Source organism: Beta vulgaris, chromosome 5 (genome assembly GCF_026745355.1).
Source record: "Beta vulgaris subsp. vulgaris cultivar EL10 chromosome 5, EL10.2, whole genome shotgun sequence".
In the NCBI taxonomy this organism is placed as follows: domain Eukaryota; kingdom Viridiplantae; phylum Streptophyta; class Magnoliopsida; order Caryophyllales; family Amaranthaceae; genus Beta; species Beta vulgaris.
Window position 1 is genome coordinate 67,582,955 of NC_079206.1, and position 24,857 is coordinate 67,607,811.

Consider the following 24,857-nt stretch of genomic DNA (forward strand, 5'->3'; position numbering starts at 1 on the left):
AAATAAAGAAATTGAAATCCAATACAAATCGATTTCTGCGTCGAAAATCCAACCACTGCATCGCGTCGCATCAAAGTAAAGAAAAGTTGTTTGATGATCAAATGGAAAGAGAGAGATTATCATCATCTTCATTAGCAAAAGAAGAATTCGACGACGAAGAACAAAAGATGGATAAATTTTACGAGTTAATAAGAAGATTCAATGAAGCTCGAGATGAACATCAACAACAACGCAAGCAATTCAAACATCATATGAATCAACGAGAAAAACAAGAGATCAAATTAATGGCAACTGATCATCATCATCATAATCAAGAGAAGGTTAAAGATAATCAAGCGAACTGGATGCCTTCCTTTAAATGGGAGGATTTTAGAGATGTTCATCATCATCATCATCATCATGATGAAGATGAGGATGATGAAGATGAGGTGGTAGTTGATGTTTCTGATAAATCTGGAAAAAAATATTTGAATTATCCTTGTAATGGCATTGTGGATCCTCCTTCTCCTAGTCGTAACAACACTAAACAGTTTAAGAAATTGAAGAAAAGGAAGATCGATGAGGTTGATGATTATCAGATCACCACCGCTGACAAAAGTGACAACCTCAATAAATCACGTCCTTTTGAAACTGCCTTGGACCTTAATCTTGCTCTCTGATTGTATTTGCTCTTTCCTTAATAATGATATGATATGATAGATGTGATTTTCATGAATAGATCTAATATAAATGACTGATTATGTTCTGGATGTTCTGATTTTCTACCGCCCGCATGTTTTTTTTTTCTTTTTTTATTGCTATGGCGGTACGGTACGTCGGTACCAAGTATATGGGATTTAGAAACTCGAGGAGAGGTGGGTTTGGCTAATACTAATACTTTTCGATATTAACCAGAAGAAAAAATTCCTCCTCTCCCCTCTTAAAAAAACCCTAATTATTTTCTTCTAGTTTGGGGATGCCATCAACCTTTTGATGATAGTAAGCCCTCAATTTTTCTTTTTTCTTTTTTCTTCTACTTTTCATTGTTTTTGTTCTTAATAATCTTCCATTCTCTCTCAAGAGAGTTTTCTACTCAATTTTTGGCTTCTTTCTCTCCTTTTATTGGAGTTTGGAGTTTGATTTTATTTTCTTCCTACGTTGAAGTTTAAAAATTGGTATGAGAAATTGTTCCTATTGGTTAAAGTTCAAGACCATCAACATCGAAGTATTGGAAATTCGGATGCGTTCAACAGGGTTAAATCAAGAATTTTCTTCCTCAAACTATGTCAGAATAATAGACTTCTCCATCAATAGCTGTGTGATCCAGCAAATATAAGGGGGCTACGCTGTATTGCTCGATCTGGTTCATTGTAGTTTATTCGAAGACAAATTTGATTTGATCTTGTCTGATTATGTCTTGTTTTTCTTTAATACTTATTATAGATGTCGTTTGACCATCAATTACTGAAATTTCTCTTTAAAAAAAAAAACTAGAAGAAAAGATTTTATTTCCAAATAAAACCAAACATATAGTATTAGACTATTAGGTATCAAGTTTCAAACTTATAACACTTTGATTTTATTTATGATTCAAAACTCATACCACTATATGAACTAAATGCTCCATAATATTATTCATGTCTTAATAGATAAATAAAGTATCCAACAGGAAGAACAAATATGAAGGTCTTGTTTGTCAATAGTTAATAGTCTATTACTCCTTCCGTCTATAAATATGACACATGTTTTTCCGTAATTTGTTGTATAAACTAATCAAAAACATACGAGGTATGATGAAACATTGTACTCTTTGTGTTATCCTCCTCTTTACAATTAATAAAGCATATTGTTCAATACCATCACTATTGTTAATGATAAAGTAATCAATAAGAACTTTATTTTCAACAATTTTAATTATTTGGAGGATGCAGGGAGTTTTTTCTAAAAATACTTTTGATAGTCATAAACTACAAGCAATTAAATTTAATCTTAGGCTATACAAAATTTATTCATTTTTACTGAATGTACTCAATATCATAATCACCGGGGGCATCTTTTGTGCCAACATTCTAGTTGAGTGTAAGTTGGCAGCTGAGTTTGCCTTTAAATATTGTACGTGTCTTTTGTAAGGAGAGTAGTCATAATTTACAAAAGTAAAAAAATAATTTTTTTTCAAATTCGTCTTGATATGTAGTTTCATGATATCAAATTGTTTATAATTTTTACTTAAATGAAATAAGAGATATTAAGAGATAAAAACGTCTTAAAAAACGCGCAATAATAATTTAACAAATTAAAAAAAAGCAAAGGGAATATAATTGTACAAGTATACAACTTTGGTCCGTAGAAGTCAAAGGAATATGATGAGAGACTAATCTATAGTACCCCATTTTTAAAATTGCTACAATTTACTTTTGGGATAATTAAGGAAATTACCCGAAAAAAACAATGAACAAGTACAAAAAAAGAGTGTTTGGTTTTAGAAAATGTATAAGAATCATTAAAACAATACTATAGGAGAGAAAAATAGGGTAGGTGGAAAAGTTTTGGATGGATTATTAAGATGGGTGATATAGTATATGAGGGGGATGTGAAAAGTTGATGTGATTGGTTACCATATAAACAAAAGATTAAAGCGTAATAGTTACGGAAAAAAGGGAAAAAAAGCATAATAATAAAAAACAGAGTTAGTACAACTTTGGATCCCCATCCTTAGGCTGTCTTTATTGCCAAGTCTGGAGCATAGTTTTATAGGAACTTTTTGATAGTCTTGGGATGAGTTTGTCTAGGCAACCAACCGTTTGAGTCTCTTAGGGGACTCAAACGGGGGCAATTTGGTCATTTTAAGTCTTAAAAATTTCACGCGCGTGTTGTTTGGTACCAATGCTAGGTTAGATTGGTACCATTGTCCGAAAATTTTGATACCAAAGTAAGGTTGCTTGGTACCAATCCTGATAACAATTTGATACCAATACCAGGTTATAATTGTACCATTGTGTAACTTTTTGAGTGTTTGAGTCTTTTTTGAACTCAAACAGTTGATTACCAAGGCTTTCTCGTCTTGGGATAGAAGGAGTATCACAATTGTTAAGTTTTTGAAAGCATCATACGTTTGTACTGCACTGCACTCCTACTAGGCTACTACAGTACTACTAGTCCTATTTCCCAAAATAGGAATATTCCAAACTTTTATAAAGTTTAGAATGCAGTTGGCCAGATCCCCAAAGGCCCATAATAAATACTTTCACGGATGTAGATATTATTGCTAAGTTTGCTACAGGCCTACAGCTATTGAAGTTACATAAATGGCTAAGAGTTAATGATCTATGCCAATTGCCATGCGCTACGCATCAAAATGTGCCGTGGTTCGATGGTTATCCGCAACGGAGTTACTGATCAGTAATAGAATCTATTTATGATAAGCTAATGCATCCAAGGGATTATTGATACAACTGCCCATCATCTGAATATTGCAACACATTTCACAGGAATCAATCTGTTAAGTTGTACATCATATTCAAACTTTATAGCCCTGATTTTATTACTCTCCAAAATTTTAGTTTGCCACTGGAGGATTAGATAAAATTCTGAATGGCCAAATTTTGTTATGAGAACAAAACTATGTTACCTTGGCAATTGGCATTATGTCTACAGCATGGGGTGTATTTTGGGAGCAAGCAGCTTATTTCTTCACTTTCCACTCTTCATCAAACATATGGTTGTTTAGGGTACTTTTTTTCTTGACATAGAGAAAATTTACAGTAATAAACTACAATTACAACCTAGAGAACATACTGATATTGCATAACTACATTATCATGACCACATGAAAGGGAGTGGCAATAACATTTCTTCTGACAAGGATATCAAACTTCCTCAATAAAACAAGACAGACTTGCTAACACGCACCTTCCAAAACCAAGAGTTAGAAAAAGAGAGACTTCTACGCTTTACCACATTATATTATCATTTGAATTTGGAGAGGGACTGAGAAGAGACTGTAATCTTTCTGGTAAAATGACCCGTAAGGCGTAAAGTAGACTTTGTTGGCAAGCAGAAGGAGGCACTTGGAGTTACAAACGGATAGGTACAAGACGACTTTTGGGAATCCATACTAGTAGCCCGATCTTTCGGGCCAAAACTTGGAGCTTGTTCACACTTATCATGCCTTCAACGGAGGAGTGTTTCACCTCCATTGGAGTTTGGTAATATGTACTCGTACAACAATCCATCTTCTGTGATGGATCGGGAGATGCTAATCACATGCTTTTGGGAAGAGCCATAGTAATTTAAAGTTATCCCCACTAAAATCACCTCATACATTGTGTGTGTGGGTGGGTTGGGGGGGGGGGGTTTTAGATGCAAATAGGTATCCTGTAATTTTCGATTTAAAAATCGAAAATTGGACCCTGCAAGTTTTTTTTTCCTTAATTGAATTCCAGGATTGAACTAGTATCTTTAATGTTGTGCTTTGTTGCTACGTCATTCATCACCACCTTATTTGTTGATGTGTGATTCTCCTCTACTTTAGTAATGACCATATTTGTACCTTGGTAGTCGATAGGAGTTCCTTTCTCCTTCTCCCCAATATGTGAAAAATTCTTAAACAATTCATCTCTCGGACTACATCAATAACATTATATCAACAAAACTTGAAGACCATCCTAACAATGATATCAGTTCATTGATTTTTTTTTTTTTGTTGAAAGTCACATACTTTCTAAAAATCCCTTTCCTTGATAAAACATGCATCCAAGTTCAAGTTAATAGAGATAGCTAAGTTAAGAAAAACAAACTTCTCCTCCTTGTCATTAATTTGAGCAATAAACAAGATATTGATGGCTTGGAAATAACCTAAAATTGCTAACCGAAAACCACATTTTCTGTAGAACTTATTGCTCTCATCTTTCAAACTTGGAAAATACTCAAAAATACCAAAATTATCCAGATGACAAATCCTTTGTACCAAACGATTAAAAGAAAAATCACTCACTCCAAAGCGATATAAGCACAAAACCAAATCCCCTCAACTCTTCACAATTGTTTATGATTCCTCATATAACCGCACCAGACCAAACTAAAACGTAGAGGTGATCATGAGCCGAGCTTTCGGCAAAAAAAATCGTTAGCTTTGGGCCAAAGCAGCGGGCTGGTCCAAGGTTTGAGCCAAAAAATCTGCACCAAAAGCCCGATTTTTCGGGTCGGGCCTAGCGGATTTTTCAGATCGAACCGAAATTTGACATATTTTTCCAAATATAGTTTTTACATAGTTTGGTTTTTTGCCCAAAAAATTGGACCAGGCCAGCCCGTCTCGACCGCGGGTTGAAAAAACATGCCCAAAAATCGAGCCGGACCGGGCTAATCTTGATCACTTCTGCTAAAACGCAAACCAAGAACAAGAAGTAGAAAGAAAGCGAAAATAGAACAGTAAGCAGAAGGCAGAACACACACAACTCACAAACGTTTGATGAAATTGTAGATAATCTATTGAAGCCGATATCGCACGCACCCCAATAAATTGAGAGTTCAGATCTGAAGCTGTGCCGACCTTGACTCCGGTAGCAACTCCCCGACGTAATCGCCGGTGGATAGACGAGAAGCCGCGGTATGAGCAACCGACCCTGCCACCGTCGAGCGTCCCTCAAGACTTCAAAATTACTACTTAGGACTCCCGAGGCTACTTTCTTTATATATTCTTGATACCATGGTCTTCATGATTTTGTAAGAATGAGAAAAAGATAGAGAAATTTATTCAACCTTCTTTTATGTGGCAAAAATCTTATAGTAGTATTTTTCTTGATTCAAAGTTAATTATTGTCCTATCGTTGCAGGATACTGGATTCTTCCCTAATTATTCCTGTTTTCTGGAATTAAAATGGCTTCTTTGTTCAAGGTAAGGCTGCCACACTCTCTCAGTTACTGTACTGTATGATGCAATTGCCTGGAATTTTCAAACACTTACGGTAGTTGTTAATAAATTGCGGTAATGAGAATGAATTTTAAGTGTAATTTTATTAGGGAAGCACCCTTAAAATCTCCATGAGGGAGACATTTTTTCTCCATGAGCAAGCAATCTCACTCCTAAACTTGTGTTTTTATCTCCAAGGGGAAGCAATTTTCATTACTACTAATTACCACCTATAAGGTGATATTGGATGAGAATGAAAATCCAAGAAGAAAAGTGGACAATTTAGGGTAATTAGCAAAACTATGGGAATGGACAATGATATTTTTTACAAATTTACACACATTACCACCATTTATGACCAACCACCAAATGGGCCGTAAGAAGTTGAATTATCTATGGTTCATTGTAAAGTTTATTCATCATCTCAATAATAGTCAATATAGTTTGGACAATGCTAAGGTCCATTGTAAAGTTTATTCATCATCTCAATAATAGTAAAGTTTATCGAAGTAGAGAATTTTTGGCACAGAATCAATGAAGGAATTATTTGTATCTACAACTATGTTACTAATACAGGCACAGCAATATAATATTGAATTTGATTACACATGGACTAGATGATCACAGTTTTGAACAAACACTTGGTGAATTTATCTTCTTGGCGGATTTTAAACAATAATTTAATATGAACTTGTTGATCTTAGCTAATTAGCGTACAGAATTGGTGTTCATTGTATTACCAGAATCGTCGAATTGCCTCTGTTAGACTGTTACCAAGGGTGTAAGCTCAGTTCAGTTCAAATGTTAGACTTATTATGTGTAGGCTGCCCTAATGGACATCCTGCCTTCCACTTTTGGGTGATTTTGTGTTTGATAAAGTAGACATGTTTGGTCTTCATGTAATGCTTCCTTGACATATCCTCATTACCTGCCTTGTGCTTTTGTGGGACTTTCTGTTTGGTGAAGTAGGACATTAATTGGTCATTATGTAATGCTTCCTTGACTTATCTTCATTAACAATTTACATTATAGGATCTAAATAAGTTCTTATTCCCCTCTTTTTTTGTTCTTATCGTTGAAAATGAGTATAGAATTCTGTAATTTTGTATTGCTATTCCTGTTACATTTATCTTATCTACTTACTATTCTTCTTTGAACTTGACAGTTGTTTTACCTGTCAATATACTCCATTCGTTCTCTAAAGATCTTCCTAGTTTCTATTTTAGTCCCTTTTTGAATGATCTTCCTACTTTCACTTTATTCTCTATTTGGTAAATGTTTGTTCCCTTTACACACTACTGTACCCTACTTGTTGAACGCACATAATTTTGCGCTCTCTCACAACCACATTCTCTCTCCTATAAGTAAGATCTTTAGAGAATGGAGGGAGTATATGAATGATTCATCCTATTGCTTATTGGTGCATCAATTCTTTTGTCAGATATTACTCCAGAGAAGACACCGAAGATGCTCTGAAGTATATAAGTGGGACTATACTTGATGATCGTCCTAACCGTGTGGATTTTGACTGGGGTTTCCAAGACGGTAGGCAGTGGGGACACGGTTGAAGTGGTGGTCAGGTCTGTTGTTTGTTATCTCTCACTCAGTTTCTCCATTCGGTTTGAGCTCGAGTTTTTTGGTTGTTCATTTCTTGTGTATTATTGCAGGTGCATGATGAATATTGGATGGACTATGATCCTGATATCCTTCCTTTGGTTTTATTGAAATATAAGTACTTATGCTTGGTGTCCCTGGATTTTGCTTTATATGAGAAGGAGTTTCATTTGTTACATATATGGAGAGGCATCTATTTAAAGAAGCATTTCCCTTTGTGAATATGGATTCATTATTTTTCCGTTATGTATCTAACCATTTCTGAACCAAAAATTTGCCAATCTTTCTGAACCTGTGTGGAGGGTAATCAGGGCTTGGGTGTTTCTGGCCTTAGCTTGTCGGGAGTGGTAGTAAAATGCCCTATTAGTTTGAATGATTTCCTAAACCCTTTTTTACTGGTGTAGACTTCTTATAAGTTTGATCTTGTTGATGAGAAAAGAGCGCCTGCAGCAAAATAATTTGCTTAATTGGAATTTGATGCAAGACAATCTGAGATTCAATCACTTTCCTTAACAAGCTGTACCTAGAGGTAGTTATGGAAAATTGGTCCAGAGAGAGCTTGAGGTGCAGAAGACACTTGTAGACTATCGTGCTGGGATCTTTGGGAGCTTTTCAGCCAGTTGTGCCATCTCACTGTAAGTTTCTATATCCTTTATTTTGATTTTCGCCACAGCATATCAAACTAATGGAGTCAAAATATAAGCTTTTAGACTCCGTTTGGTAGGATGTAAAATGTTCTCCATGAAAATGAGTTTTCCTTTTCCTCTCATTTTCCACTATTTGGTTTGACAAGGGGTATAAAACAAGTTTTTCATCAAAGGAAAAGCGCTCTTGTGTAGGTGAAAATCATCTTCCTTTCAAAACGATGGGAAAACACATTTTTCTCCCTCCTCCTTAGCAACCTTTTACCCTCCTCCTGTCCATCCTCTCCCTTCCCCTTCCTTTTTTTCTTTTTCCCATAGCTTTTTTTTTTTTTTTTTTTTTTTTTTTTTTTTTACTTTGAATCAAACAAAGGAAAATTAGCTTTGCAATTGAATTTTTCATTGTCAAATGTTTTACATTAAAACTTATTTTATGTTAAAAATGTTCTACATCCAACCAAACGGAGCCTTGATATATGGAGTACAACAATCATACAAATGTACAGTCTCTTATATCTCATAGATGGTTAGCACTTGGCAAGCTTGATTTGTAAGGCGTGAGTGATGTGCTGAGTTCCCTTACGCATTAGTATATCTTTTCAGCTAGTTGGTTTAGACCATTTCTGTCTGCTGCAAAATTTGACGATATTTTTATACAGATGGTAGACATGCAAGCAAGCATGGTCATGGAGGCTCTTATCGGCAGGGCAGAGGTAGTCCCTATGCGGCTATGTCACGTCATCTTTGTTTTACACAATTCATTTTTGGTTATTCAACCAAATGTCTCTTTGTCTTTATTCATTATGTATTTGCTATTTTCAATGGAAACAGATTACCATCGGAAGCGACATCATGATGAACGTCATCCTGCGACATGCCAAAGAGAGACGAACAGGAACCACATAGAAACTCTGATCATGAATCTAGACTGGTTAGTTTTATGCTTCCTCTAAAGTTTGGTAATTACCTAGCTGTTTTTCCAATGTCTTGATCTCTTAGAGGTAGAAGAAGAATGACTGGTGTGAATTACCAGCTAGATTTGGCCTTTTGGCTATTAAATGCAGAGGGTGAAGCTGCGACCTTCTGCTTTTGTTTGCTGCTGACTAACTCTAATATGCTACCGGATGCATAACTTTGGCACTTCCATATGCAGGAGAAAAATCCGCGTTTCCATGAAAGTGGGGACTCTGATGATGATCAGAAGCGTCGTACTTAGGTTAACTAGGTAATAACATTGTCGATGATTCAAGCTCAAGAATATTTAGATTGCAAAGGAATTGTAACTTCTGTTAATTTGATAGATAGTAGTTAAAATCTTTCTGTTAAAATACTCTTTATACATCATTTTAGGTTTGAAGATCTCAAACACTTGTTCATGCAGCAACTGATGAGTGTTAAAAGGTGCAACACTGTTACACTCTTGATACCAATTTGCACCTGAATTCTTTCTTGTCCTTTATCTGAATTCCTTTGCTTCAATCTGCTAAATATAATATTTTATGTTATTGACCATGACTTAGGGTTATCACAAATTAAGTAAATACAATGAAGAATAGTAGCATGCCATCACATATATGCTTGTCCTAACCATTTGTTGATTCCCTTCTCCTCTTTACCAATTTTTGAGTTTGATCCAAAAAGTAGTATTTAACAAACTTCCTTGAATAAGTTTTGCATGTGTAATTTCCTCCGAAATTATTTAGGATCAAGTCCAGAGAGACTAGTTAGCATTCTCGAGTCTAAGAAACCTCTTGGCACATTCTTTTACAAGTTCTATATAAATTTTTAGCAGAACTCTTTTTAAGTCTAAAGCAAAATTAATAGGAGCACAAGACCTTTTTGTTTATATAAGAAAATTGGAGTTCGAGTTAGCTCTTCGAGAACGCGCTGCAAGCCTAGGATTTGTATAATCTAGCATATCGTCATAAACATCATGTAATCTTGACCTTATTAATCATCATCCTTGAAGCACAAGTATATGAATCTTTTCATCGATATAAGCTACAAATGAGGTGAACTTTTGAAGAATCTATGGAAAGAAAATTAATCATCATCCTTGAAGCATAAGTGTATGAATCTTTTGAGACGGACTACAAATGGGTAACTTTGAATCTTGGGAAAATTAATCATCATCCTTGAAGCATAAGTGTATGAATCTTTTGAGACGGACTACAAATGGGTAACTTTGAATCTTGGGAAAATTAATCATCATCCTTGAAGCATAAGTGTATGAATCTTTTGAGACGGATTACAAATGGGTAACTTTGAATCTTGGGAAAATTAATCATCATCCTTGAAGCATAAGTGTATGAATCTTTTGAGGCGGACTACAAATGGGTAACTTTGAATCTTGGGAAAATTAATCAGCATCGTTGAAGCATAAGTGTATGAATCTTTTGAGACGGATTACAAATGGGTAATTTTGAATCTAGGGAAAATTAATCATCATCCTTGAAGCATAAGTGTATGAATCTTTTGAGACGGACTACAAATGGGTAACTTTGAATCTTGGGAAAATTAATCAGCATTCTTGAAGCATAAGTGTATGAATCTTTTAAGACGGACTACAAATGGGTGACTTTGAATCTTGGGAAAATTTTCTCATTTTTGTTTCACTTTGCTTTCACTATTTTGGAACATGAGGTTCACATCTTATTATACTCACATTCTCGTACTTCACAATTGTTTCTCTTACTTTACCCCAACTCTTATATTTCTCTAATTAAGTTGTCCCCAATCTCCTTGGTTTTGATGAAACAAAAATTATCAAAAGAAACGGTCTAATTTAATTATAAAAATAGACCTAGTCATTAAATGAATTAAACTAGTCACCGAAAGAAATTAGCCTAGTCAGTATTGGACTAATTATCTTTTTAATATTGGGCTTACCATTGCCTAATTTTAATTTAAAAATAGGCGGATTTTTACAAGATAAACTCTTGAGAAAAAAACAAAGCGAGTAAATTAAAGTGTCGAGACTCGAGGGAGTATTAGGCCATTAGCAGTGCATTTCTTTGGTGCACTTGATAATGTGCCAAAAAAAAAAGACTAGAAAACTGCTGTATTAGTCTAATGAATTATTGAATTGTTCACTTAAGTGTGATTTGTGAGAGCAATACACGTGATTTTTACCATATTCATCATGCATCTAGTAATTGTCTATATTATTAGTATTAGTAAGCTGTTATGTTCTTTCTTCTAAAAAGCAAGTTACACCTCTAAGTTTCTCATCCCTTACTATGGCTAAAGATGGTATAGAGACACTCTATTTTTCTTGCAATTCATGATGAATGTATAAATATACATGAATCTTTTATAGGTGCTTTCACTAAAATAAGCATTCCGACAAAGATCGCGAAATTATTAGTATAGGACCAAAGTTTCATCAATGAAAGAGTAAGAAGAGAATATGATTGATATCCACCAAATCCCATCAAAACAAAAATAACATACATAAATCAATAGGTCAAAGGCTATGTGAATTGTCTATTTCAAATATAAGTCTAAAATTTCTAAATCACTCACATTCTTGGCTGCAATTGAGAATGTGTAGGACCAAACGCATGATCTGTAACATCTTTGCACACTTACAAATTTTAGCCATTGCTTTTATCTCAAAACAACTGTTGTCAAAACCCTCTTTTTTCTTTTAGTTATTTTGTCACCACAAACTGTAGTTAGTCAATTGTCATTGCTCTTTTCTATGAGTTGGGTTATTTACCTAATTGTTTAGTGGAGAACAAAAAGGTTTATCGACTTTACTTCTCTCTACTAATAAAAGGAAAGGTACAACTTAATGAGGTTACTGATGTCAGTAGACTCTTTATTCCCTTACAGTTGCTATAATTGCTATCATTCTCTAGCAAAAGGGAGTGTCATTATTGTGAAAATTACAATGCATGAGATATAAAAGAAAACATCATCCCTCGAAACAAAAAAAACATCAACATAATCGCTTGCCATGGGACATAGAACCTGTTCTTTTGGACTGAGAAACTATATGAAGTGCGAGAAACTGAACAAAGCTGAACTACGAGAAAGCTGACATGAGAGAGTGTGAACTGAAGTGGTAGAAATTGAGGTGAACTGAACTCAAAATAAGTCTAAAAGAACAGAGCCTATACTGACAACTCCAAGCTCAACTCATTTTAATCAGCCGATTAAACATTTTGCCGAGGAATGTTTTTATGATTTTAAGATACAATTATGGACATTTAGTTTTACGTGATCTATGATAAACATAGTTTTACAGGATATAGATCTTAAATGCACTATGAGGATTGACATTTGTGGTTGCTCTTAAATTTTGTATCTTATTTGGATTTCTATGTCAAATATGGGTGTGCCACACCAGTGCCGAGTATTCGTACTCCTGTTGAGTGTAGAGGATCTGACACGATTATTTGAGATCAAATGAAGATTTCGACTAACACCATAGAGAAAAGCCTTGAGAGTAATTAGATATAACTAAAAGAGCTTGAGAAAGAGTAAGAAAGAGTTAGACAACCATAACTTTGTAAAGTAGGCTACTGATCCTATTGATACGTTCAGGTGGCCCTTTTTTCAGAAGTCAAAGGACATCATTGTGACAAATAGAAAGCCACAGACAGTGGATAGTGGGGATAAGCTGCAATGAAGACCAGATAAAGAGGAATTACTGGTTATCCTGCATGTTTTTCAGCCTCATGTAGGTAGCTCACAGTCACAAGTTCAGAAACACGTCGTTTGAAAAGTAAAGTTTTTGCTTAAATTTGTTGGTGGTCATCATATTTTTGAGATTCGATTGTTTTTTTCCCACTCCTACACTATTTGCAGAATTACAGTAGGGGCAGGTTACGGTTGTTAGGCTACAATGTTACTCCGACACCTTCATTTACCTCAAAAATGGAGTGTCTCGTATTGTATTGTGTTCGACACGACACTTTACTTGAATACTTCAGTTTAAACTAAAACTTGACTTTTTCTATAAAATAATCGAGTCGGATACTTGAACACCCGTATCCGAGTAGACACTCAATACATGTATGGGTAACATAGCATGATGGATTGATGGGATTCACATTGGGATTATTTGTAGACTATAGGCATGGAATGAGGACTTTTGATGGATTTTTTTTAATATTTTGGGTATGAATGATAAGGTTGACAGCCTGGAAAACATGTCTTAATTTGGAATGATGAGATAGGCACTAGGCAGAGTTCCATAAACTGCTTGCAATATTGGTGGTACGATTCATTTTTGGATTACAGTCTACATGGATTTGGCGAATTAGGTAAAACACTATTTTTATACGAAATTAATTGTTAAGATATTACACATGAGTTGGGACTAGGACAAAATAGGAAGAAGAACAACATATCTGATTAGTGGAATCAAGGATGTCTTGGCCTAGTGGTTAAGATTGAGGTGCTGTGAACGATAGGTCACAGGTTCGAATTCCCCCTCCCCTTATTTATACTTTGTACTGCCTTCGTGGCTCATATGGATAAAAAAAAACATATCTGATTAGTGGACTACTCCTCTTATTGTTGATTAGTCTTAAGATAGAACGCAACTAAACTTGGTAGTCAGACTCTCATCTGGCGCGGGTCTAGGTTAGGCCCATTAAAAGTTGATTATTAACAACCTTGGCTTCAAAGGTTAATGAACATTTAGACAGATATCATGAACATCTATGTTTGTGAGAGCTCATTGAGTTTGAGTTAAACAATCTTGGACAAATGGCAAGAAAAATTATATGTATACGAAAATACGAAATACAATATAGAATCATCCGTAAGGAGTAAATTTCAATCTAAAGTATAAACTTAATTTCTGGAACAAATTCGTCAATCATTCATAGGAGTATTATACAAGTCAAGAACTATAGATATTGCCAGTATTTGCTTGCTGGCCTGGTATTATCAAGTGGAGAAAAAGCTACAAGCTTTATGAAAGGAGAACATAGAAGATTATACATTTTGACTAATACAACCAAATTTAATAGCACTAATTTAACAAGTAGACCTCCTAAAACTTAGACAAAAAGAGGTGAAGTTAATAATAATAGATAAAAAGAAATAACTTGCAGCTATTACTTTGAAGGTGAGTCTTTTGAAGGTCCAGGACTTTTTCCTAGTTTAGAGGATCTAGATTCAGCAAGCCTTGGACTATAAGGTCCATTCCTACCAGATCGGGGACTGAACTCTGCTCTTAGTTCATTCATTCGAGGACTGTGTGTTGCGAGACGAGGGCTTTGAATGCCTCTGATCTCTTTACTTGGTGTTGTTGTTGAGCTTGTAATCTTCGGACTGCATATACGCCTAACCTCACCTCGGCTTCTAGTCACCATTTCATCCAGTAACTCACCATCCGCAGCAAGTGTAGCTCCTGAAGCCAACTCCATTTCCTGTTTCATCCAGTATATATTTTAAATCACATCAGAATTTTAATCTTTAGTATATGTATAAGCTAAGAAGTAATGCAAAAAAAAATTTATCTGTAAAGAATTGTATGATTCTTGTTAAAAGAGTGTTTCGAGTAATTATACTGTTGCGAGATCAAATGGCAAAGCTGGTGATTCTTCAAATTCTGCAGCATCTAAATCTTGAAGGTGTGCTCCCTTGAAAAACTTAGGAAGAATGTATTGTCTGACAGGAACTAAAAGCATAATCATAAGAGGGAATAAGACCCCTGCAATTGGAATCCATGTAATTCCAAAGCACACAAGCAAATACAATGTCTGGAAAATGGTGAAAATGGCAATAGTCTTGAAAGGAACTGTTTCCACAAAGGTTGCATGATAGTCTTCAAGTACTCTGCAAATATAGTATATATAGGACATAGGATTAGGAATAACTCCAATTATTATTTAGTTTAACCAAAATCTTTGAAATGAAAGGAAGGTAATATTACTTGTATCTTCTAGTTGGTGCTGTGAAGAGCAGCAAGATCCTTTCCCAGAACTGGTTGCCTGGTAAGCTTTCAATGGCCATGAAAGCAAAGTATCCCCAAAGTACAGAGGTCGGAATCTTTTTAAGAATAGGCATGGCTGCAACACACCCACCAACCATAACAGATTGAAGCAGGTTGCTAACGCGCTGCTCCTTAACCTCAACAGGTAACAAGTCATCGATCTCCTTATCAACATCAAAGATACTCTCATCTACTGGGGCATCAATGTGTCCCATGCTAGCAGCTGCCTGAATAGTTGAATCTTTCAATTCCTTGAGTCCCTGATCATCAACAAATGAAAAAAACAGATTTAGTTTAGTAAGCTCCAATATGGAATGATTTTTAACTAAGGAACAGTGAGCTGGTCTCCTTTCAGACCGTCTGGCATTTTTTATTTGGGAGGGACCATGTAATAGTTGCACAAAGCACATCTAAAATTAAGCTACATACGCGAAAGTTTATCCTTTCTTTCAATACGTGGTAACTTTTTACGTATTTTGCAGAGATTTTGATTTTTTTTCAGTAACAAATGGTTGGGCTGACTGGTGCCAGACCATCTATCACAAGAATTTGCAGAAATTATCGTGACTAAAGAGCTAAGAAGTTATGCATACTCGATCTGAAGGGCCCTGATAGATGAGAGGGGTTTGCATCTGTTGGTAAGCTTCTTGCATATTACCATACAACTGCCCTAAACTTGCATTCATCCCCATGCTTTTCTTAGCTGCTGCTACAAGTCGGTTTCGAAGAAGCTGGTGCTTAAGTGTAGCAAGACTTTTTGTATGCATAGGAGATTGAGGAATGACACCATTTGCTGGAGGAATACCTATAAGACCACAAAATAATGTCTGCAAAAAAACCAAATAGAAAATTTGGGTTAATCAAAGGACTATCTTAGCTTAGAATAACTTCAAAATCAGATTGTGATGCTAATTAATTGTGATTGAGTGAATACCATGAACCCCAAAAGGAGCAAATCATAATGGAAGGAAGGTGGCTTCCTCAAATTAAACTCTTTTTGTTGAGCAAGTTGAGATGCTACACTGTGATCAAAATAGTAGAGTACTGCAATCATCGTTGCTGGTACAAAAGCTCCGATTATGTGTAAAACAGGAACATTGAGCATATCCTGTTCATTAGACGAATCATTACAATGTTAATTCGGTAACCAGGTATCATGACTATCAACTATACTAAAGATGGGAAGTTAATTGAATGTGGACTTGCCTTGATAACAGTCCAATTCTCATACGCGCCAGGGGACCATGGGTTTGGGCTAAAGAGACGCCTTGGTATTCCATGAGGAACACTTGCAGATGGTATGTATGAAAGACCAGTCCATATTACAACCATGAGTGGAACTCCATAGTCTGCTATCAAGCTCCGGAGCCAACCTGAGCCATAGCGCCATGATCTTGCTTTTCTGCTCCTTAATGCTGTCAGCAAAAGTCCGAATGATAGGACCAAAGCAAACATCCCATTTGCAAATCTCCACGAAGGCAGAAATTCTGTCAAGTTTGGATTTTCCCGCTTAGGTATGTGGAACTCATCCACTAGTCCCTAAACCAATATAGAGCTTTCATCAGAACCACCACTATGTGTACTAAAAAGTATTGTTGAACAAAAGATTTTCACAAGTTAAAGCTTCATGTATACTTTGAATTTATCCGAACTTCTTCAAACCTTATGTAAACTGAGAATAAAAGCTGGTTGTTGGTGTTATGTGTATACAAATGTCATTTTGGGTGTATACAGAGACACATAGGGTGACGATGTAGACAGTTTTGTATCGTTGGCCTTAGGTACAACACCTACAGGCCTAGACTTTACCAACTAAGCTAACTGACATCCACTGTTTTGCATATACGTCTTAACTTAATTATCTGCATTTCCATATGGGTCCAATCCAATGAAGTGGAAACTAGTTGACATCAATAAACTGGAGAGTGTTGTATACAAATTTTCTCACCTTTATAGCTTGATGCATGAAGAGCATGGCTATCAAAAGGCCAAACAATTCTCCAGCCAAACGGGTAAAGCGGTTGACTATGGAGCAAGCCCCTAAGATTGCCATAAAGAACAGCAAGAGTGATGTCCAGACACAAACCCTGATAACAATTTGAAACATGATCATCCAAAATCATTACTCCAAATATCAAACTTTTCACTGATAAGATTAAAAAAGAAAATTGGTGTCAAAATTAGCTAGCTCACCATCCAGCCCAAGCTAAGAACAGATTACGACCCAATTCAGGCCTGTCTTTTGCAAATTTAAACATGAATGTGTACATGATCACTGTGGGTTCAGCAACTCCTAGGATCAGTAACGGTTGACCGCCAATTATAGAGTGTATAATGCCACAAAGTGCAGTGGATGCTAATGTTTGCACTGCTGTTAGAACTCCATCTGCAAGTTCATATCACAGTTTCAGTATGCTACTTATAATTTTTTGTGTCAGAATCTATGGTGATTGATATATTTATATGTAAAAATACCTGTCTCTCTGTCAAGCTGTTCCCCAAAGGAAATGACAGGAATTGCAGAAGCAAAGAATATATATGTTGTAGGTGCTAAAATTCTGGGGAATAAAAAGGTTTGATCTTTTATGAGTCAAAATCTAGAATCAATAAAAAGCAACAGTAAGAATCTTGTAATTGGAGAAATAGCAGAAGTTAGATTTATATACCTGTATCCTGCTTGTATTCCACCAGTCCAATCTTGCTTGTAACACTTCAATCTTCCTTTTAGGTCATTTTTAATTCCTTGAAATGGTATAAAAGTTTCTTCCATTGTTCAAGATCTAAAGCTAGCTAGCTCAAGATATACTCAAACAACTTTGGGTGTAAAAATGGAGTAAAACTAATAAATGCCCATAAATTACATGATTTTTCAAGATTAAAACTTTACACAAATTGTTGGTAGCTATTCAACGTGGAATACAATATGAGATGAAATGCAAGAAACCCAGATGGGTGTAAGTAATCAGGTAGAATTTCAGAGGAATGGCTTTGAATGTAGAAGAAAAAAAAAGTTCAAGTGATTTAGAAAGGCTACAAATAGTAGCTGGACTATAATAATGTAAATATGTAATAGTAGTATATATTAATGTAGTAGCAATAAATTCAAGTAACACCAAAGAAAAAGTCCCACAATAACCTTTTTAGCATAAGGTTAAGAGGTGAGTTTGTAAACTTATAATTATGCTTACCTGTGTGAAGGGAAGTAGCAAGGAAAGCTCCAAATATATACAACTTCAAAAGAAAGAAAAGGGTGGGTGATGGCAACTCAAAAGGTGACAAAGAAATTGATGAATAAAACAAGCAAAATGCGGGTCAAAAGCCAATTATAAGCTTACTTTTTTTTTTCTATAAAAAATTTCTGGCATTATAAGATGCTGTTACTGTGTTACAGTACAATACACATGCATAATTTTTGTTAGGCAAGATACGTATTAAAAAAACCAAGCTTGCTTGGTGGAGGTGGTGGGGAACTCACCTTGTAACCCTATTATCTACTTGTGCTTAGGAATAGTAATTTTCTTATACCCCTACTCTCGAGAGTAATCGGAGATGAAAAAGAAGAGTTGACCTGTATAGCTGGATTGGCCGACCTGCAATAGTTGTCGGTCCAGTAGACTCCTTCTTCTTATCAAGGGGCCGGGTCTCCTGTGGGCCTAAAAAAAATGTATTAAAAGAAACAGCAAACAGGTAGGAGAAGGAGACTGAGGTGCATTGGAAAGAGGCTAAATCACGTAGACACACATACACATGATATGCATTAAAAAACTTGGTGGTGACGCCAACATTTAGGAGAAAACATAGTTTGTACCATTTTATTATCATTATGTTTATTGCTTTAAATATTTGATCACCCACAAACTATCTTGAACCAATACATAGACTTGGTGGAATTATTAGTTAGTATTGCTATGATGATACTGATACATCCTCATTTCTCATAATCTTTATTCACTTTATCAAATAGAAAGCAAACATGATAGAATATATTAAAAAAACGATAATTATTGTATAAAGATTAAATCGATAGTTGCAATCTCAAGAATAGATTTATACTCTATCACGCCCCATCATATGAGAGTAAAGAGGATTGAATGAGATTTGAACCCGTGACTTTTATGTCATGCTGACTCTTATACCGTGTTAAAGGACCAACTCAACTAAAAACTTAAACTAATGATTGGAGTTCCAAGCATAAACTTATACCCTAGTCCCTATTAATACGATTTGACAACTCAATCCAAAGTCGACAACAAATTAACCGTATTTTTGTTTATACTATACTAGCTTTGATAACTTACACAAAGGGAGAAGTGATTGATAGAGAATTAGAGCTAGCATAGAATTAATGACGTTGCTTGATGATGAACCTTCGACTTTTATGTAAAATCAAATTGCTAATCTTCTAGGAATCATTTTAATAAAACACTCGTCGTGTTTATCTTCCCCTACACTTAGGTAGTTAGCTTTCACGAAAAAAGTCGGTTGATATGTATATTATCACTACTTCATTATCATCTGACCAAATCAATCTTGTCACAAGAGCCTATAAAGTCAAGAGAATACAAAAGAAGATGATATTTTATTAAATGTTATCTTCCTTCTCTACATCTCACTAGTTCATTGCATGAACTTCTGATTAGCCAAGCGGCCCAACCTTACGACTTTCTTCTTTTGGTACAAAATAATTTATTAGATGAAGGCTGTGTTTTCTTTATTGTAAATTTATATTTTCAACTTGTGACGTGTGTTATAAAATCAAGTCCCAAATTCCGTTAGGAACTGATATTTCTCCTATTTAATAGTTATAAAAAATCAGCCAAAGATGTTTTGGTCTAGTGATTAAGATTGGGGTTTTGTGAACGATATGTTACATGTTTGAATCTCCTATTTTTTCTTTTTTTTTTACTTTGTATTGCCTTCATGTAATATGGATAAAAGAAAATAATTATAAAAAAACGAACATCCTTGTCTAATATATATATATACTATAAAAAATCTTTGCAGTTTGTATCTTTAAAAGAGCATACAATATTGCATTAACACACCCTTATGACATGTTTGGTTAACGGTACTAAATTGTGGGAATGATAGTGTTTTTTAGTATAAGTTTGTGAAGACATTTCAATATTAACATCCACGATAATGAAATTTCATGTCAAAACATATTCTTTCCTTCACAAATTTCCATTAAACTCAATACCACCTTCCTAAGTGATGATGGATAGTAATAAAATTTTAGGAAGAAAATAGGTGTTTGGAGATAAAGTAACAGTACATAGAGATTGCATTAAAAACTATTACCATTACCATCATTTAGTACCGCTAACCAAACGACAAACGGGCCGTAAGTGTACTATATCATTACGCTACTACTAGTATTATTCAACCAAAAGGCCTGTAGAGTGAATGGCATTATTTAAGTTTGTTTTTGGAAGGGGAGAAAAAGTTGGCTTCTGAACCACTTTCTCTTTCCACCAGCCACCACCTCTTGGCTCTTTACTCTTTAGTAGAGAAACAAGAAACTCTTTAAAAAAAAATGGAACTATTTGGTTGTCATAACACAAAATCCAACATCTTCCAGCAGATTCTCAAACACCCACTTGCGGAAACCTTGTTTTACCTTTCCTCCATTGTCTTTTTATATTACATGTTCTTTTAAAGGATGAGGATATATTTTAGGAATCTTCTAATTGCATATTTGCATAGCTTGCATGTCTTTTTAATAAAGTGAGGTTAACTAAATATAATTAATAAGCTGATCCTACAAAGTTCCTTTACTTAACCAACTGCATATCCTGCTCATCGTTTGGTATGTCCAACCAACAAAGATACTTCTTATGTAATAAACTAGTACTAAACATGGGAACTAACAATAACTTTAAACCACACATATTTAAAACTAATCCTCGTACGGATTGCTAAGAAAATGCAATTACTAATCACAAATTGTAGCTTCAGCTTCTGACAAAATACTCTTTAATAAAATTAGGATTAGAGCTGGGCATGGGTTGCACCAGCCCACTACTGGCACGGCCATACATGTATTATGTATTGTGTATTATGTATATCACGGCACTGGCATGCTAGGTTGTCCACCTCCGGCCTACTCAATTTTAACCAAAATGGTAAAAGAAACCGTAAAATTTCTTATGGAGGTCCGTTGGCACGACACATGAGCTGGGCTCTCTTTAGAAAATGGGAACGAGACCAGCACGACACATCTTTTCCTCGGCTCAGCCTGCTGTGGTACGAGGCCTGTTGCCCCAGCAAGCTAAGGCCGTACCCAAGTTCAAGCAAGCTGATCAAACAATTCAGAGGAGTTCTGTTATTAAAGTAGGCTTAAGTCTTAACTAGATCTAAAACGATCCAGTGCAACTCACTCTTGAAAAAATTAGCATGAAAATATAATCATATAAACAGAACTAGGGAAAACTCAGCAATCCTGATATGATGATAGCACAAAACTTGGACCTTTGAATCTGTCTGATAAAATTACCTACCCCAATTGCTCTTGGAACTGATCTACAGTGAGGCAATCATAGTCATATCACCAACATAAGGAGATTAACTCAGCCATTCTTAATTAAATTAAAAGTTCATCGATTAGTAGATACATAATCTATTTATTAGCTTACTTTGGATCATATTAGTCCATCTTTAATGATTCTTACAAATACTTTAAGCATTTATAGAATTTCCTGTTTGGCGAAGATTACCATCTAATTCTTGGAAAAAGTCGAATTAAAGTAGTAGTATATATACTTGAATGAATGTATTCCCTTTTGTAAATTTCTAGAGTGGGACTAATCAGACTGTTGAATGTTGATGTCTTTAGTAAACTGTCTCAATCTTGTGCACTAAGCTTCATTTTGTTTTATTTGATAACTCTATTGATTTGATCTTCATGTTAAGTTCCTTCAAAGAAAAGGAAAACATGAAACAAAAAAAAAGTTCACCAATGTTAATTTCATCCACTGATAGTTGGCCTGCAATGATTTTGTCCGGTGCCTTTGCTTTGTGACTAACTGTATCATTAACCATGCATCCAGAAAGAACAATTCATGGGGGACTCATCTCTTTCTCACTCTAGTCATGCCATCCCATTTTTTTTTTATTCTTTCACCTGTCCCATGAATATGAACCACAAATTTTCTTCCTCCATAAGCTCTCCCATCCAATTGTTCTTTTCATTGTTGATAATGCTCTAAATAAACCTTAATCATTGAAGAATTAGAAAGCAGAAGTAACACCACGTGTCGCAGTGAATACTAATTTTACATGGAATAAAATTCACCTTGTTCCTGATTTGTGACACTTTTCCTTTAACTAATAGTGGTCTAACTAGGTCAGATCATCTAATACGAGAATTTTCGCTAGATCTGAAGTCTAATTCCACTGGTTTAATCAGAACTATGATTCTAGGGAGCAAAACAGATATAAAAAATGTCATTTGCTCACAGATAGAAGACAGGCTAGATATATCAAAGATAGAACATTATTAAGCAAAGATTAACTGTGACTCACTCTAGTGATTAGCCTAATTATAAGTATATCAAGAATCCCAGATTTGTTCAAGCTTCAGTAGTGGAGTAGAATACTGTCCTGACAGTATCTTTGTTGCTACTACACGATTGGCAGCTTCTGTATAGTGAACCCCATCCCAAACTATCGACTGTGACACATTGCTGCAGATGCTAGACCCCGGCTGCCCACACGTTGCATTTCTGTCATAGTTGTATGGAGCCCCATGACCACAGCAAGCTACAAAAGGGTTCTTGAATCCTGAAACAAATGCACCACATTGCATGTTAAACCAGGATGATTTTAGTTATAACAACTTGCAAGTAAACAATCCCTGAAGGTCATTAGTTATTACCATATTTTTCAGGGTTAGCAGAGAGGCTGTACTTGATAGAATATACGTCCACATACACAATGACAGCATCTTTGTAAACCAATCTTAGATCATGTGAAAGCAAGCGAAGCCCCTTATTGAAGGTCTTTGCTACTTGGTTATGTACACGAAGGCATCCAGCTTGATCAAGATCACTGCTTTTAGGGGAATAATGTAGGGCAAATTCTTTGGGTTGGCAGCCTAAGGGCCCTGTGTTGTGGATCCAAAATCTTCGCCCACCATATTGGTACATTGTCTGCATTTTCATAATGGCACTCATCCAACTTAAAAAGAAAAGCAGTCTTGCAAAGTTGATGCACAAATTGAGAACTTACCTGCACAGCTAATTTAATTTCTTCAAGAAAGAATGGGATCTTTTGAGCAACTGGTTCATAGGTTAAGTTTGAACCATAAAGGGCCATCAAAAGATCGTTTTGTCCAATGTCAATCATGTAAAGTGCACTATCAAACCCCTCTTCATTGATCAAGTCCTTAGATCCTACATAAAACGCAAGCCATAAGTCTCTAGATCATACACGATACATTCAAGTTATTGCTCAATGAAAAAAACATTACTAAGAAGGCAGGTTTTACCAAGGGACACGAGCTCAAGTGACCGGTTTTTGAAATGAATGAACTGGCGAACTTGGACACTCAATGCAAAAGGTACAAACTTAGGAAGAAGGGTTGCACCAGAGACTGCAAAGTTAACTCCGCTGGTAAAATTTGGTGATAATGAATCTAAATATGGGCTCAGATAGCCCAGCTTCAGGTGCTCACCTGTCAGATATGAAAATTGAGTTCTAAACTTCGTCAACAACAGCAGCATCAAAGCCTTAATAGGATCATGAACTACTTTTACTTACAGAAGAAATCAATGATGAGACGACCATCGCCTAATCGACCAGTACCCCTGTGAAAGAATGTAATGCCATGAGGCAAGCCAATGGGAAGTCCAGTACCAGCTAACACTCCTCCAGTATCTGAATTCGAGTCTCCGAAATTGATAATAAGGGGCTTCCTTTCACCTCTTACAGCATAGTCATCTCCATTTGAGAATTCTGTTAGCATCAGTAGCAACAAGCCTATACAACACCATATTTTACCCATCCTAACTTCCATAACCATGTAAAAAAGTACTATGCTATGCATAATCTTGTCAATTTATTTCATTTCTTAACAAAAAAAATACAGCAATTTGGCAAGTAGACAATTTTATTATATGTTTTCAGACATCAAAAGTACTTGGATATCTTGACGATTTAGCTCAGTTAGAGGCCTTGTCACTTGTTTGCTCCTATCCTATTACTATTAGTGGAAAAATAATTCAAAAAAAGCTAATGTAAAACCTTTGCAATATCCATATACTCATCTTAATCAATATAAAAGTATCATCGTATGGCCTAAAAAAAAGGTATCATAGTATCGCCTAAAAAAAAGTATCATAGTATGTAAACGGTTGGAGTTATCTTAATGGATATTTTCAAAATATCAGGTATTTATCATTAAATTAATAGAAAATTAAAGACGCTAATAATTATATTTATGCGTTAGATTTAGTGTTGCAATTAATAAAAAATGGAGTAAACATCAAACAAACAATTGTGTCCCTCAAAATACCGTAGTACTAGTATCAAATATGCATGGTCAACTTTGAAAATGTACTAGAAACGCTACAATATTGCGTTAGATGTAGACAGGCACATGTATCATGTATGCAGAAATATTTGGAAATGAGATCTTTTATAAGACTACTCTTCTACGTTAACCATTGACATTTCATGTAATTAATGCTAGTAGTAGTATACTAATCTTGTGATATTAAAGTCTTCCAGACAAAACCAGATTTGCAGATTGCATCTTGAG

At 35.3% G+C, this 24,857-nt stretch overlaps 2 protein-coding genes across 3 annotated transcripts; both read right to left on the reverse strand.

Moving 5' to 3' along the window:
* Positions 1-14,007: 14,007 nt before the first annotated feature.
* Positions 14,008-18,299, reverse strand: LOC104894816 (probable boron transporter 2). The gene is made up of 10 exons (XM_010681147.3): positions 17,764-18,299; positions 17,573-17,655; positions 17,291-17,483; positions 17,046-17,184; positions 16,304-16,636; positions 16,032-16,205; positions 15,691-15,924; positions 15,038-15,357; positions 14,673-14,940; positions 14,008-14,531 (listed from the first exon to the last, which is right to left on the reverse strand). Exons 1-10 carry the CDS (start codon positions 17,865-17,867, stop codon positions 14,217-14,219), a joined length of 2,163 nt encoding a protein of 720 aa, XP_010679449.2. The 5' UTR covers positions 17,868-18,299; the 3' UTR covers positions 14,008-14,216.
* A 2,682-nt stretch (positions 18,300-20,981) lies between these two features.
* LOC104894817 (GDSL esterase/lipase At3g62280) lies at positions 20,982-24,783 on the reverse strand. 2 transcript variants are annotated; one of them, XM_010681149.4, is made up of 6 exons: positions 23,858-24,783; positions 23,586-23,771; positions 23,327-23,490; positions 22,974-23,247; positions 22,622-22,879; positions 20,982-21,395 (listed from the first exon to the last, which is right to left on the reverse strand). In XM_010681149.4, the coding sequence occupies exons 1-5, from the start codon at positions 24,141-24,143 to the stop codon at positions 22,650-22,652; spliced, it is 1,140 nt and encodes a 379-aa protein (XP_010679451.3). In that variant the 5' UTR covers positions 24,144-24,783; the 3' UTR covers positions 20,982-21,395; positions 22,622-22,649. The 2 variants fall into 2 exon arrangements, with proteins under 2 accessions (XP_010679451.3, XP_048493599.1); XM_048637642.2 differs by lacking the exon at positions 20,982-21,395 and having other exon boundaries at positions 22,362-22,879; positions 23,858-24,776.
* Positions 24,784-24,857: the final 74 nt, after the last annotated feature.

Excerpts from the sequence above, each read along its gene's own strand:
- LOC104894816 (XM_010681147.3), bottom strand. The coding sequence starts at position 17,867 with ATGGAAGAAACTTTTATACCATTTCAAGGAATTAAAAATGACCTAAAA. Across the intron at positions 15,925-16,031 it reads TGCTCCTTTTGGGGTTCATG|ACATTATTTTGTGGTCTTAT; the intron begins GTATTCACTCAA and ends GTTTTTTTGCAG. Across the intron at positions 14,941-15,037 it reads GCACCAACTAGAAGATACAA|AGTACTTGAAGACTATCATG; the intron begins GTAATATTACCT and ends CTATATTTGCAG.
- LOC104894817 (XM_010681149.4), bottom strand. The coding sequence starts at position 24,143 with ATGCATAGCATAGTACTTTTTTACATGGTTATGGAAGTTAGGATGGGT. Across the intron at positions 23,772-23,857 it reads TCTCATCATTGATTTCTTCT|GTGAGCACCTGAAGCTGGGC; the intron begins GTAAGTAAAAGT and ends CATATCTGACAG. Across the intron at positions 22,880-22,973 it reads TGCTAACCCTGAAAAATATG|GATTCAAGAACCCTTTTGTA; the intron begins GTAATAACTAAT and ends CATTTGTTTCAG.